The following is a 15,387-nucleotide window of genomic DNA, read 5'->3' on the forward strand; positions in this document are numbered from 1 at the left end:
ATTGCGATCTAATTTGCCAGAATTGTACGTAATTATGACATAACATTGAAGGTTGTGCAATGTAACAGCAATATTTAGACTTAGGGATGCCATCCGTTAGATAAAATATGGAACGGTTTGTTTTGTTTTCGAAATAATAGTTTCTGGATTTGACCATATTAATGACCTAGGGCTCGTATTTCTGTGTGTTATTATGTTATAATTAAGTCTATGATTTGATAGAGCAGTCTGACTGAGCGATGGTAGGCACCAGCAGGCTCGTAAGCATTCATTCAAACAGCACTTTCATGCGTTTTGCCAGCAGCTCTTCGCAATGCTTCAAGCATATCGCTGTTTATGACTTCAAGCCTATCAACTCCCGAGATTAGGCTGGTGTAACCGATGTGAAATGGCTAGCTAGTTAGCGGGGTGCGCGCTAATAGCGTTTCAAACGTCACTCACTCTGAGACTTGGGAGTGGTTGTTCCCCTTGCTCTGCATGGGTAACGCTGCTTCGAGGGTGGCTGTTGTCGATGTGTTCCTGGTTCAAGCCCAGGTGGCGGCGAGGAGAGGGATGGAAGCTATACTGTTACACTGGCAATACTAAAGTGCCTATAAGAACATCCAATAGTCAAAGGCACATGAAATACAAAATCGTATAGAGAGAAATAGTCCTATAATTTCTATAATAACTACAACCTAAAACTTCTTACCTGGGAATATTGAAGACGCATGTTAAAAGGAACCGCCAGCTTTCATATGTTCTCATGTTCTGAGCAAGGAACTTAAACGTTAGCTTTCTTACATGGCACATATTGCACTTTTACTTTCTTCTCCAACACTTTGTTTTTGCATTATTTAAACCAAATTGAACATATTTCATTATTTATTTGAGGCTAAATTGATTTTATTGATGTATCATATTAACTTCTTGGATATAGGGGGCGCTCTTTTAATTTATGGATTAAAAAAACGTTCCTGTTTTAAACAAGATATTTTGTCACGAAAAGATGCTCGACTATGCATATAATTGACAGCTTTGGAAAGAAAACACTCTGACGTTTCCAAAACTGCAAAGATATTGTCTGTGAGTGCCACAGAACTAATGCTACAGGCGAAACCAAAATGAAATTTCATACAGGAAGTGCCCCAGATTTTGAATGCGCTGTGTTCCAATGTCTCCTTATATGGCTGTGTATGGGTCACGAATGAGCTTAGACTTTCTGTCGTTTCCCCAAGGTGTCGACAGCATTGTGACGTATTTGTAGGCAAATCATTGGAAGATTGACCTTAAGAGACTACATCTACCAGGTTGCCGCTTGGTGTCCTCCGTTGCAATTATTGCGTAATCTCCAGCTGCGTGTATTTTTCGTTTGCGTCGAGGAGAAACACAGCTGCCACAAATGATTTTTCATCGAATAGATATGTGAAAAACACCTTGAGGATTGTTTCTAAACAACGTTTGCCATGTTTCTGTCGATATTATGGAGTTAATTTGGTAAAAAGTTCGGCGTTGTAGAGACTGCATTTTTGCATTTTTTTATTAGCGAAACGTGATGAACAAAACGGAGCGATTTCTCCTACACAAATAATATTTTTGGAAAAAATGAACATTTGCTATCTAACTGAGAGTCTCCTCATTGAAAACATCCGAAGCTCTTCAAAAGGTAAATTATTTTATTTGAATGCTTTTCTTGTTTTTGTGAAAATGTTGCCTGCTGAATGCGAGGCTTAATGCTATGCTAGCTATCAATACTCTTACACAAATGATTGTGTAGCTATGGTTGAAAAGCATATTTTGAAAATCTGAGATGACAGTGTTGTTAACAAAAGGCTAGGCTTGTGAGTGAATATATTTCTTTCATTTCATTTGCGATTTTCATGAATAGTTAACGTTGCGTTATGGTAATGAGCCTGAGGCTATAATTACGCTCCCGGATACGGGATTGCTTGACGCTAGAGGTTAAGTTAAAATAAGTGTTCATTCAGTATTGTTGTAATTGTCATTATTACAAATAAATAAATAAAAATCGGCCGAGTAATCAGTATCGGTGTTTTTTTGTCCTCCAATAATCGGTATCGGCGTTGAAAAATCATAATCGGTCGACCACTAGTACAGAGGCCCATTATCAGCAACCATCACTCCTGTGTTCCAATGGCACGTTGTGTTAGCTAATCCAAGTTTTAAAAGGCTAATTGATCATTAGAAAACCCTTTTGCAATTCTGTTATGCACAGCTGAAAACTGTTTTGCTGATTTAAAGAAGCAATAAAACTGGCATTCTATAGACTAGTTGAGTATTTGTGGGTTTGATTATAGGCTCAAAATGGCCAGAAACAAAGAACTTTCTTCTGAAACTCGTCGGTCTATTCTTGTTCTGAGAAATGAAGGCTATTCCATGTGAGAAATTACCAAGAAACTGAATATCTCGTACAACGCCAGGAGACGTGGAGGCGTCTCCAGACTCTGTCACATCAGTCACATATGCTCAGTGTGAACCTGCTTTCATCTGTGAAGAGCACAGGGCACCAGTGGCGAATTTGCCAATCTTGGTGTTCTCTGGCAAATGCCAAACGTCCTGCACGGTGTTGGGCTGTAAGCACAACCCCCACCTGTGGACGTCGGGCCCTCATACCACCCTCATGGAGTCTGTTTCTGACCGTTTGAGCAGACACATGCACATTTGTGGCCTGCTGGAGGTCATTTTGCAGGGCTCTGGCCGTACTCCTCCTGCTCCTCCTTGCACAAAGGCGGAGGTAGCGGTCCTGCTGCTGGGTTGTTGCCCTCCTACGGCCTCCTCCATGCCTCCTGATGTACTGGCCTGGTAGCGCCTCCATGCTCTGGACACTACGCTGACAGACACAGCAAACCTTCTTGCCACAGCTCGCATTGATGTGCCATCCTGGATGAGCTGCACTACCCGAGCCACTTGTGTGGGTTGTAGACTCCGTCTCATGCTACCACTAGAGTGAAAGCACCGCCAGCATTCAAAAGTGACCAAAACATCAGCCAGGAAGCATAGGAACTGAGAAGTGGTCTGTGGTCACCACCTGCAGAACCACTCCTTTATTGGGGGTGTCTTGCTAATTGCCTATAATTTCCACCTGTTGTCTATTCCATTTGCACAACAGCATGTGAAATTTATTGTCAATCAGTGTTGCTTCCTAAGTGGACAGTTTGATTTCACAGAAGTGTGATTGACTTGGAGTTACATTGTGTTGTTTAAGTGTTCCCTTTATTTTTTTGAGCAGTGTAGTTAACACAACAGTTTTCTAATGATCAATTAGCCTTTTAAAATGATAAACTTGGATTAGCTAACACAACCTGCCATTGGAACACAGGAGTGATGGTTGCTGAAATTGGGCCTCTGTACGCCTATGTAGATATTCCATTTATTTATTTTTATTGGCCGTTTCCAGCTACAATAGTCATTTACAACATCAACAATGTCTACACTGTATTTCTGATCAATTTGATGTTATTTTAATGGACATTTTTTTTTGCTTTTCTTTCAAAAACAAGGACATTTCGAAGTGACCCCAAACTTTTGAACGCTAGTGTACATCAAAACAGGCTGGTGTTAAGGCTGTATTTGTTTCATCAGCACATTCACATTCACTGGGCTTTACAATACAAACAGGCTGAGAACACTCCTTAAAGGCTCTAATCTTCATCATGTTACTAGTGGGATGGCAGATGTTAAAGGATCAGGGGTTAGTGGTCAGAGGTCAGTGTCGTGCAGCTTTGCAGATCTTGTCGTATACCTCAGGGAAAGCGTCCCGACAGCCCAGCTCCGGTGATATTAACATCCCGACAAACATTACCCAGAACTCACTACGCTCCATGTACTCATCTGCATACAGCATCTGGAACCTACACACACACGCACAACCGAAACTCACCCATGCACCTCTCTGACAAACTGCTCCAGCTGTCTACATGAAGTGTTTAACCCTGGGTTCTCCGTACACTCCGATGTCCACGTACAGCTCTGCCTCCTCACCTTTAGGATGAACCATCCCCCGGGCCAGGGGGAGCACGAACGGACACAACCAGAGGGTACACCTGCAGGGAGGGACATACCAACTTAGTTACACCCCTGCAATGAGACAGTTACACCCTTAAACGAGATATACCAACTCAGTCACTCCCCTAAAATTAGATATACTGTTCCAACTCATTCACACCCCTAAAATGAGATAAACCAACTCAGTCACACTTGTGTGTATAATGTATTAGGGTATGTTACGTTGAGGAAGCATGCTATGTGTCTTATGTGAAATGTACTAGTTTGTGTGTGTCTTACATGGATGTCCTGGTGAAAGCGTGCGATAGCGGTCTGGATGTGTTTCATGGGGGCCAGCATGTCCTGCACAACATGGTGCTGCTCATACAGTTGTCAGATGGTCTCTCCCTGGGTCAGCTTCAACAGAGAGATCTTAGGAGGAACCATCCACCGGAACACGGGGACACTGGGTGGTTACCAAACGGGATGATGTCCTGGAGACAAAAACACACATTCATGTTTACAGCAATCAGCTTTCCAGCTCCACAGTTGTGTCCAGTAGGGAAAAACAGTTTTGAAATGGAGTGAAACACATATTAGTTTTCTATTTCAGAAAGATTGTTTATTATATGTCCCACAGAACACGACCCTCCTCTATGTCTCATATAACTGTCAGAGAAAAACTTGGCATAATTTCAAACATAATTTAATGTTAAGGAACAATTACCAGCAAACCACACGTGGCTTCCTAATGGCAGCGTGTGTGTCTGTGTACATTAGGGAGACTAATGCAGAGTTATGTGTTGGGGGAGGAGATGATGACATGCTGAAATCTGCAGGATAAAAGGGTCACTTTGTATCATCTGTCTAATGCACTGTGTGTGTGTGTGTGTGTGTGTGTGTATATATGTATGTATGTGTATGTACAGTGGGGCAAAAAAGTATTTAGTCAGCCACCAATTGTGCAAGTTCTCGCACTTAAAAAAATGAGAGGCCTGTAATTTTCATCATAGGTACACTTCAACTATGACAGACAAAATGAGAAGAAAAAAAATCCAGAAAATCACATTGTAGGATTTTTAATGAATTTATTTGCAAATTATGGTGGAAAATAAGTATTTGGTCACCTACAAACAAGCAAGATTTCTGGCTCTCACAGACCTGTAACTTCTTCTTTAAGAGGCTCCTCTGTCCTCCACTCGTTACCTGTATTAATGGCCCCTGTTTGAACTTGTTATCAGTATAAAAGACACCTGTCCACAACCTCAAACAGTCACACTCCAAACTCCACTATGGCCAAGACCAAAGAGCTGTCAAAGGACACCAGAAACAAAATTGTAGACCTGCACCAGGCTGGGAAGACTGAATCTGCAATAGGTAAGCAGCTTGGTTTGAAGAAATCAACTGTGGGAGCAAATATTAGGAAATGGAAGACATACAAGACCACTGATAGTCTCCCTCGATCTGGGGCTCCACGCAAGATCTCACCCCGTGGGGTCAAAATGATCACAAGAACAGTGAGCAAAAATCCCAGAACCACACGAGGGGACCTAGTGAATGATCTGCAGACAGCTGGGACCAAAGTAACAAACACACTACGCCGCCAGGGACTCAAATCCTGCAGTGCCAGACGTGTCCCCCTGCTTAAGCCAGTACATGTCCAGCCCCTCTGAAGTTTGCTAGAGAGCATGTGGATGATCCAGAAGAAGATTGGGAGAATGTCATATGGTCAGATGAAACCAAAATATAACTTTTTGGCAAAAACTCAACTCGTCGTGTTTGGAGGACAAAGAATGTTGAGTTGCATCCAAAGAACACCATACCTACTGTGAAGCATGGGGGTGGAAACATCATGCTTTGGGGCTGTTTTTCTGCAAAGGGACCAGGACGACTGATCCGTGTAAAGGAAAGAATGAATGGGGCCATGTATCGTGAGATTTTGAGTGAAAACCTCCTTCCATCAGCAAGGGCATGAAGATGAAACGTATATTATTTGTAGCCGTCTATTTACCAACCACCACAGACCGATGCTGGAACTCAACCAACTCTATAAGGCCATCAGCAAACAAGAAAATGCTCACCCAGAAGCGGCGCTCCTAGTGGCCAGGGACTTTAATGCAGTTACCACATTTTTACCAGCATGTGCATCCAGAGGGAAAAAACTACACACCACCTTTACTCCACACACAGAGATGCATACAAAGCTCTCCCCCGCCCTCCATTTGGCAAATCTGACCATAATTCTATCCTCCTGATTCCTGCTTACATGCTAAAACTAAAGTACCAGTGAATCGCTCAATACGGAAGTGGTCATCGGCTTCATCAATAAGTGCACTGACGACATCATCCCCACAATGGCCATATGTCCCAACCAGAAGCCATGGATTACAGGCAACATCCGCATCGAGCTAAAGGCTAGAGCTGCCACTTTCAAAGAGTGGGACATTAATCCGGACGCTTATAAGAAATCCTGCTATGCCCTCAGACGAACCATCAAACAAGCAAAGCGTCAATACAGGATGAAGATTGAATCACTAAGCTAAGGACCCTGGGACTAAACACCCCCCCTCTGCAACTGGATCCTGGACTTCCTGACGGACAGCCCCCAGGTGGTAAGGGTAGGCAACAACACGTCGGCCACGCTGATCCTCAACACTGGCGCCCCTCAAGGGTGCCAACCACGACTGCGACTGCGTGGCAAAACACGACTCCAACACCATCATAAAGTTTACTGACGACACAACAGTGGTAGGCCTGAGAACCAACAACGACGAGACAGCCTATAAGGAGGACTGTTTTCTCTGCTACCGCACGGCCGGCGGTACCGGAGCGCCAAGTCTAGGACCGGGGGGCTCCTTGGCAGCTTCTACCCCAAGTCATGGGACTGCTGAACAATTAATAAAATGGCCACCAGACTATTTACATTGACACCACCCCCCCTCCTCCATTTGTTTGGTACGCTGCTGCTACTCGCTGTTTGCTGTCTATGCATGGCCACTTCACCCCTACCTACATGTACAGATTGCCTCAACTGGCCTGTACCCCCACGTACTGACTCGGTACCGGTATCAACCTGTATGTGGCCTCGTTATTGTTATTTTATTGTGTTACTCTAACATTTTTTACTTTAGTTTATTTGGTAATTATTATAACTGCACTGTTGTTTAAGGGCTTGTAAGTAAGCATTTCATGGTAAGGTCTACACTTATTGTATACGGCGCATGTGACAAATAAAATTCAATTTTGTTGTGTGTGTGTGTGTGTGTGTGTGTGTGTATGTGTGTACCTGGAGCTCCCAGAAGATGGATTGTGTGTGTCTGTGGTAGTAGTGGCGTAGAGGGATGTACTCCACTGCTGTGTTGTTCTCTGTCAGGTATCTCTCAACGTGCTTGAAGAACCAGGGCTTATAGTGCAGGCTGATCCTGTTGATCTGAAACACACACACAGACACACACAGTGCAGGGTTATGGTTAGATCTTGCAGACAAACAGCAGTCTTCTCCTCCATTGTCCTTCTGAGAGTACCTTATCATTCTTCCTCTATTTCTCTCTCTCTCTCTCTCACCTTGTCGGGTTCAGCCGTGTCAGTCATAGTGCCAGTCATGATAACAACTTTGTCAAGTGAGTACTGCAGTCCTTCTACAAATGTGTTGTTCTTGTCCTCAGACGCCTCACTGAAACGACGGCAGATGTTCTCCAGCCCTCTGATTGGCTCATACTGCCGACGAACCCAATACCTTGCCGGGACGATCTTTATCTCTGTAGCAACCAGGAACCCCAGAGTTCCACAGGACCATGGAACTGCGTGGAACAGGTCAGAGTTATCTTCCTGTTAGAGAAGACACACACACACACACAGAGAACATCAGTTCCCCTTCTGTAAGAGCCACATAGCAGATTGCAGAAGCAATCCTCCTTCTTTCTCCTTTCCTTCTCTCTCGCTCTCTCTGGTTGTACTGTGGACCCTTTGTTTCCAGATTAACTGCCATTTTCAGTGGTGTTGGCTTTATGTTTTCTAAAGGACTATAGGTCTGTAGCTTTGCTCTGTTAGTTACAGAACTGGAGGCCTGTAGCACTGCTCTGTGAGCTAAGGACTGGAGGACTGGAGGCCTGTAGCATTGCTCTGTTAGTTACAGAACTGGAGGCCTGTAGCATTGCTCTGTGGGATACAGAACTGGAAGCCTGTAGTATTGCTCTGTGAGCTACAGAACTGGAAGCCTGTACCATTGCTCTGTGAGCTACAGAACTGGAAGCCTGTAGCATTGCTCTGTTAGTTACAGAACTGGAGGCCTGTAGCACTGCTCTGTGAGCTAAGGACTGGAGGACTGGAGGCCTGTAGCATTGCTCTGTTAGTTACAGAACTGGAGGCCTGTAGCATTGCTCTGTGGGATACAGAACTGGAAGCCTGTAGTATTGCTCTGTGAACTACAGAACTGGAAGCCTGTACCATTGCTCTGTGAGCTACATAACTGGAAGCCTGTAGCATTGCTCTGTGGGATACATAACTGGAAGCCTGTAGCATTGCTCTGTTAGTTACAGAACTGGAGGCCTGTAGCATTGCTCTGTGGGATACAGAACTGGAAGCCTGTAGCATTGCTCTGTGGGATACAGAACTGGAAGCCTGTAGTATTGCTCTGTGAGCTACAGAACTGGAAGCCTGTACCATTGCTCTGTGAGCTACAGAACTGGAAGCCTGTAGCATTGCTCTGTTAGTTACAGAACTGGAGGCCTGTAGCACTGCTCTGTGAGCTAAGGACTGGAGGACTGGAGGCCTGTAGCATTGCTCTGTTAGTTACAGAACTGGAGGCCTGTAGCATTGCTCTGTGGGATACAGAACTGGAAGCCTGTAGTATTGCTCTGTGAACTACAGAACTGGAAGCCTGTACCATTGCTCTGTGAGCTACATAACTGGAAGCCTGTAGCATTGCTCTGTGGGATACATAACTGGAAGCCTGTAGCATTGCTCTGTTAGTTACAGAACTGGAGGCCTGTAGCATTGCTCTGTGGGATACAGAACTGGAAGCCTGTAGCATTGCTCTGTGGGATACAGAACTGGAAGCCTGTAGTATTGCTCTGTGAGCTACAGAACTGGAAGCCTGTACCATTGCTCTGTGAGCTACATAACTGGAAGCCTGTAGCATTGCTCTGTGGGATACATAACTGGAAGCCTGTAGCATTGCTCTGTTAGTTACAGAACTGGAGGCCTGTAGCATTGCTCTGTGGGATACAGAACTGGAAGCCTGTAGCATTGCTCTGTGAGCTACAGAACTGGAAGCCTGTACCATTGCTCTGTGAGCTACAGAACTGGAAGCCTGTAGCATTGCTCTGTGAGCTACAGAACTGGAAGCCTGTAGCATTGCTCTGTGGGCTACAGAACTGGAAGCCTGTAGCATTGCTCTGTGGGATACAGAACTGGAAGCCTGTAGCATTGCTCTGTGGGCTACAGAACTGGAATCCTGTAGCATTGCTCTGTGGGCTACAGAACTGGAATCCTGTAGCATTGCTCTGTGGGCTACAGAACTGGAAGCCTGTAGCATTGCTCTGTGGGCTACAGAACTGGAAGCCTGTAGCATTGCTCTGTGGGCTACAGAACTGGAAGCCTGAAGCATTGCTCTGTGGGCTACAGAACTGAAAGCCTGTAGCATTGCTCTGTGGGATACATAACTGGAAGCCTGTAGCATTGCTCTGTGGGATACAGAACTGGAAGCCTGTAGCATTGCTCTGTGGGATACAGAACTGGAAGCCTGTAGCATTGCTCTGTGGGATACAGAACTGGAAGCCTGTAGCATTGCTCTGTGGGCTACAGAACTGGAAGCCTGTAGCATTGCTCTGTGGGCTACAGAACTGGAAGCCTGTAGCATTGCTCTGTGGGCTACAGAACTGGAAGCCTGAAGCATTGCTCTGTGGGCTACAGAACTGGAAGCCTGTAGCATTGCTCTGTGGGCTACAGAACTGGAAGCCTGTAGCATTGCTCTGTGGGCTACAGAACTGGAAGCCTGTAGCATTGCTCTGTGGGATACAGAACTGGAAGCCTGTAGCATTGCTCTGTGGGATACAGAACTGGAAGCCTGTAGCATTGCTCTGTAGGATACAGAACTGGAAGCCTGTAGCATTGCTCTGTGGGCTACAGAACTGGAAGCCTGTAGCATTGCTCTGTGAGCTACAGAACTGGAAGCCTGTAGCATTGCTCTGTAGGATACAGAACTGGAAGCCTGTAGCATTGCTCTGTGGGCTACAGAACTGGAAGCCTGTAGCATTGCTCTGTGAGCTACAGAACTGGAAGCCTGTAGCATTGCTCTGTGAGCTTCAGAACTGGAGGTATTGCTCTGCTCCGACACCAAGGTTCTCTTAAAGATCTGAGCAGTAAAGAGAACTCTGCTCACCTCAGTGCAGTGGACCAGGCTGCCATCAGCCAGCACCAGTTCAAAGGCAACACGGATGTGTTGGAAGAGTCCGTAGATATGAGAGGATGACTCTATACCTGTACCCATCACCAGACCTCCTGTAGATGGAGAGCGAGAGGGAGAAAGAGGGAGGGATGGGGTGGGGTGGACAGGTAGGCTTGATTATTCAGTAAACAAAAGACAGTTGGGGCACACTAGTGCTCAGGGACACAGTCAATTTACAACACCAACAATACAGGACACATAGACAAACAAAACAACAACACTTTAGGGACTTGGGGAACTCAATCTCCTCACAGGTGAAGCAGAGAGCAGCGTAAACACTCAAACAGTTTATCGTGTGTGTGTGTGTGTGTGTGTGTCATTCTCTGTGGTGCTCCAGATTAATCTACAGCATGCTGAAGAGAAAACATTAAGCTGTTGCTCTAACATTTATGGATCCGGAAAACCATTATGGAATCTGATCCAGGAGTGCTGTGCACTCTGAAGCCATTTCCTCTGAGTTTCACCCTCGGAACTCTGCCATCTATAAACAATTGATCCTCTAATCCAATAAGAGAGGGTGATGATGCTCCCAACAGGAAATAAACAACCCTGATGGATAAGATGCCATGGAAACACTCAGCTACAGAGGGGTATACTACAAAGCAGAATCAATGAGTTAGCCAGCTAACTTTGATCAACAACCAGAAATAACTATTGATTTTCTGTTTCATTAAGAAAACTAAAAGTAGATATGTGTTTTTGGTTGTTGAGTCAATTAGTCCATGCCCATTTCAAGCTTATCTTTAAAAAAAAAAGTTATTTCAGAATAGATAGGCAAGTCAGCTGACTAACTCATTGATCCTCCTAACTCATTGATCCTGCTTTGTAGTATACCCCTCTGGATGACAATCAGTCAGTTGTTCTATAGAACAACAACAATAACAACAACATATACCACCATATATACACACCATATAACACAGCCGAACAACAATATATATACCCAATGATTCATATATACGCTAGATGACTGACATGGGGCGCTGGGTTGAAGCCACCGTGCAACCAGAAATGTTCCATACACACAAAAAGCTATTTTCTCTCAAATTTTGTGCACAAATTTGTTTACGTCCCCGTTAGTGAGCATTTCTCCTTTGCCAAGATAATCCATCCAGCTGACAGGTGTAGCTTATCAAGAAACTGATTAAGCAGCATTATCAGTATTTCTATCAGTAATAAAGCCCTTTTGTGGGGAAAAACTCATTCTGATTGGCTGGGCCTGGCTCCCCAGTGGGTGGCCCTGTCTGCCAAGTGGGTGGGCCTATGCCCTAGAATCGATAGATTAGGGCCTAATTTATTTATTTAAATTGAATGATTTCCTTATATGAACTACAACAAGGTAAAATCTTTGAAATTGTTACATGTTGCGTTTATATACAGTACCAGTTAAATGTTTGGACACACCTACTCATTCAAGAGTTTTTCTTTATTTTTACTATTTTCTACATTGTAGAATAATAGTGAAGACATCAGAACTATGAAATAACACATATGGAATCATGTAGTAACCAAAAAGGTGTTAAACAAATCAAAATATATTTCATATTTGAGATTATTCAAAGTAGCCACCCTTTGCCTTAATGACAGCTTTGCACACTCTTGGCATTATCTGCCCCTAACTCGGACAACTCTGGACCGATTGTGTGCTGCCCTATGGGACTCCCTATGTGAACCCCAGGCTGTAGTGACGCTGCAACACTGCGTGTTTTAGACCGCTGCGCCACTCGGGAGGCCTGTGTTTATGTCACGACTTCTGCCAAAGTCAATGCCTCTCCTTGTTCAGGTGGTGCTCGGCGATCGACGTCACCGGTCTTCTAGCCATCATTGATCTATGTTTCATTTTCCATTGTTTTTTTCTGGTCTTCTTACACACCTGGTTCCAATCCCATTCATTAAGTGTTGTGTATTTAACCCTCTGTTTCCCCTCATGTCCTTGTCAGAGATTGTTTATTGTTATGTTCATGTTTTATGGATTGGTGTGTGACGGGTTCTTGTACCCACATTTATTTTATTATGGACTTTGGTTTTGGAGTCTGTGTTTTAAGTTATTAAAATACTCCATTTATACCAAGTTTAATTCTCCTGCGCTTGACTTCCCTGCTACCTACATACACGACGTGACAGTTTATATATTTTTGTTCAGTATACATTTTATTATGTGAACTAAACACTCAAATTAAAATAAATAGATTTAAAAACATTTTCCTTCAAGTATAATTTTAATGTCCCCACTACAACAATAAAAATACTTAAATACATATAATTTTGTCCTTAATTGAAATAGTGTAGAATTCCATTCATTCCTATGGAGGACTGCTCCTACTGGGGAGTGCCAATATGGCCGACAGTTGGCCAGGTTAAAATGCAGGCTACAGACGAAGGTGCTCCCACGTAAAATAGTGACGTCAGGGCCCTCATCTCTTCTAATTGCTCTCACCCCGCTGTCACGTAAAGTTGCATTCTTGGGAAGTCGTGAAAGCTGAGATATGGTTTTTGTTTGTTGTTGGAACAAAAAGGGACACTACAACAGCATCGGTGAGAGGATTGTGCCGCCATTATGCAAGCTTGATAATTCTGCGCTGTTGCTAGCGACCAGAACATAAACAATACCACTTTGCTGAACTTCCGTTCTACAAACCTAGAAGCGTGAAAGAAGCCAATGGCCAATACATAGCATCAGCAATCTGGGGTTTATATACATCATTGCATATACCACCATATATACCATATAACAGCCATGCAACAATATATACATTATATACGATATACCAATAACTCAAAACCATACACAAAAACATATACCACCATGTACCATAAAACCTGAGCCAACAATATATACTGATGATATGCAGATATAATGATAATGATATGCATAGCGTACCGACAGTGAGGTCGTCCAGTTCTGGCAGCACAGGCAGAGTCCAGCCCAGGGAGTTACCGACAGTGAGGTCGTCCAGTTCTGGCAGCACAGGCAGAGTCGAGCCCAGGGAGTTGAGGAGAGCAGTGATCTGACCCATGTTGACCAGGGGCTCCACACGAACCACCTGTTGTACATATACTTTCCCAGGTTTACACACACCTACATACTTTTATATTACAGAGCTACAGCGTGCGAGTGTGTTTGTCCTACCTGCCTGTGTGTCCACCTCCAGTATGTCCATCATGTTGATCATGATGTTCTTGTTAGTCTTCTTGTATTTCCCACCTCTGAGAGAGACAGTCAGCCAGCCAGGTCGACCTGTACATATGTGAGTCTCCCCCCCCCCTTCCTCCACACGTGTACCTGCAACCCACACACAGTATCATACTGTATGTATTATGGCCTCTGCCTAAAGGTCTGGACCTTTATGGCACAGAAGGCACTGCACTTTCTCTGGGGTCTCTGATTAAAGCCCTACTCCTGCTATTCCCTATAAATCATTACAGAGCATTCGATGGAAGAAAGAATTTAAACTTTGTAAAAGACATACAGTATCTGATGCCATGCTCAAATACTGAGCTCCCGGAATGCACACACACACTGAACTCCAAGACCTATGCAGTGAATGCTGCAGTTTGTTATTCCTCTCATTCATTCCCAAATCCCTCGTTCTTTCCAAAACTCTCTTTAGGAAGAGAGGGATTACAGTCTTTCCTCACCCCAGGAACCTCACAGCACTCTCTCTCTCACGCACGCGCACACACGTTGTCGTTGTAATTTAGCCACGTGGATTTACCTGTCTCTGGATGTCCCGCACGCGCTGGTCGTGCTGTTTTGGCGCGTAACACATTTTGAAAATGAGCCACGCGCGCATGTAATAATATACATCAAATATGACTGAGAGCGGCAGCAGAAATAGACAGACGAATATCCATCTCTGGTGAACGATCACGTAGTCTAAGCCTTTCACCTTGATCCACAACAGAAAGAGAACTACCAGTCCACCGAGATACAACAACGGATCCATCCTCCCTGCGCTGCTGGTCTACTGGCCTGATGATGGTCTAGTTAACTGTTCCAGAGAATGACTCCCTTCTAGAACAATCGATTTTTTATTGCCTTTAGTTGGGATGCGATGCAATATTTCTAAACTTCTGCTTTTTAAAATCCACATACATTATCTATGCCAACACATACACACACATAAATGCACACATCACTACATAGACAGACAGGTGGGTGAATATTGAAGTTAGAATCCTGCCACTCCTGTCGTTTTCTCTGATAGGCGAGTCTAGCTGTGTGGTCGGCTAGCTCCGCCTCTGGCCGGCGCTCATTTGCTAAAGACGCGTCAATCGGGATGACTCCATTTCCTACGTTGGCGCGCTTCGTCCAATCAGAGAGCAGAAATCACGTCACATCATTCCCCCGGTGCAGTGTCAATAAAACTTTGTTAAAACCATTCAACTAAACTGATATCAAACTAGGCCTACAGTGGTTAACCATTATTTATATAACCTATTTATTATAACTTACATCTAACTACCATAGTAATTATAGATTTTATATAGCGGTATTATATAACAATATTACTGCCATAAACCAGGTAATAAAACTACACAGATTATTACATGAAACCCTAACCAATGCAAAATCTAATGCATTTAACTATAGTGCTTTCAGAAAGTATTCACACCCCTTGACTTTTTCCACATGTTGTTGTGTTACAGCCTGAATGTAAAATTGATTAAATTGAGATTTTTTTGTCACTGGTCTAGACACAATACTCCATAATGTCAAAGTGGAATAATGTTTTTTGAAATTTTTACAAATTAATAAAAAATGAAAAGATTAAATGTCTTGAGTCAATAAGTATTCAACCCCTTTGTTGTGGCAAGCCTAAATACATTCAGGGGTAAATTGTTCCTTAAAAAGTCACATAAGTTGCATGGACTCATTCTGTGTGCAATAATAGTGTTTAACATGATTTTTAAATGGCTACCTATTCTCTGTACCCCACACACACAATTATATG

General features: G+C 43.8%; 1 protein-coding gene across 1 annotated transcript; it reads right to left on the bottom strand.

Annotated features, from left to right (window-relative positions):
- Window positions 1-3,706: 3,706 nt before the first annotated feature.
- On the bottom strand, window positions 3,707-14,202 carry LOC109901630 (delta(24)-sterol reductase-like). Its single transcript, XM_031838053.1, has 8 exons — window positions 14,149-14,202; window positions 13,314-13,476; window positions 10,367-10,485; window positions 7,549-7,812; window positions 7,271-7,414; window positions 4,429-4,478; window positions 3,948-4,043; window positions 3,707-3,851 (listed from the first exon to the last, which is right to left on the bottom strand). The coding sequence occupies exons 1-8, from the start codon at window positions 14,200-14,202 to the stop codon at window positions 3,707-3,709; spliced, it is 1,035 nt and encodes a 344-aa protein (XP_031693913.1).
- Window positions 14,203-15,387: the final 1,185 nt, after the last annotated feature.

This window comes from Oncorhynchus kisutch, linkage group LG13 (assembly GCF_002021735.2).
Source record: "Oncorhynchus kisutch isolate 150728-3 linkage group LG13, Okis_V2, whole genome shotgun sequence".
NCBI classification, from domain to species: Eukaryota; Metazoa; Chordata; class Actinopteri; order Salmoniformes; family Salmonidae; genus Oncorhynchus; species Oncorhynchus kisutch.

What these genes read in the sequence shown, in the direction of transcription:
- LOC109901630 (XM_031838053.1), bottom strand. Translation starts at nt 14,202, where the DNA reads ATGTGTTACGCGCCAAAACAGCACGACCAGCGCGTGCGGGACATCCAG. An exon ending in ACTGGACGACCTCACTGTCG is followed by an intron (nt 10,486 to 13,313) that starts GTACGCTATGCA and finishes CTCCATCTACAG; the next exon opens with GAGGTCTGGTGATGGGTACA. An exon ending in GCCTGGTCCACTGCACTGAG is followed by an intron (nt 7,813 to 10,366) that starts GTGAGCAGAGTT and finishes CTTCTCTAACAG; the next exon opens with GAAGATAACTCTGACCTGTT.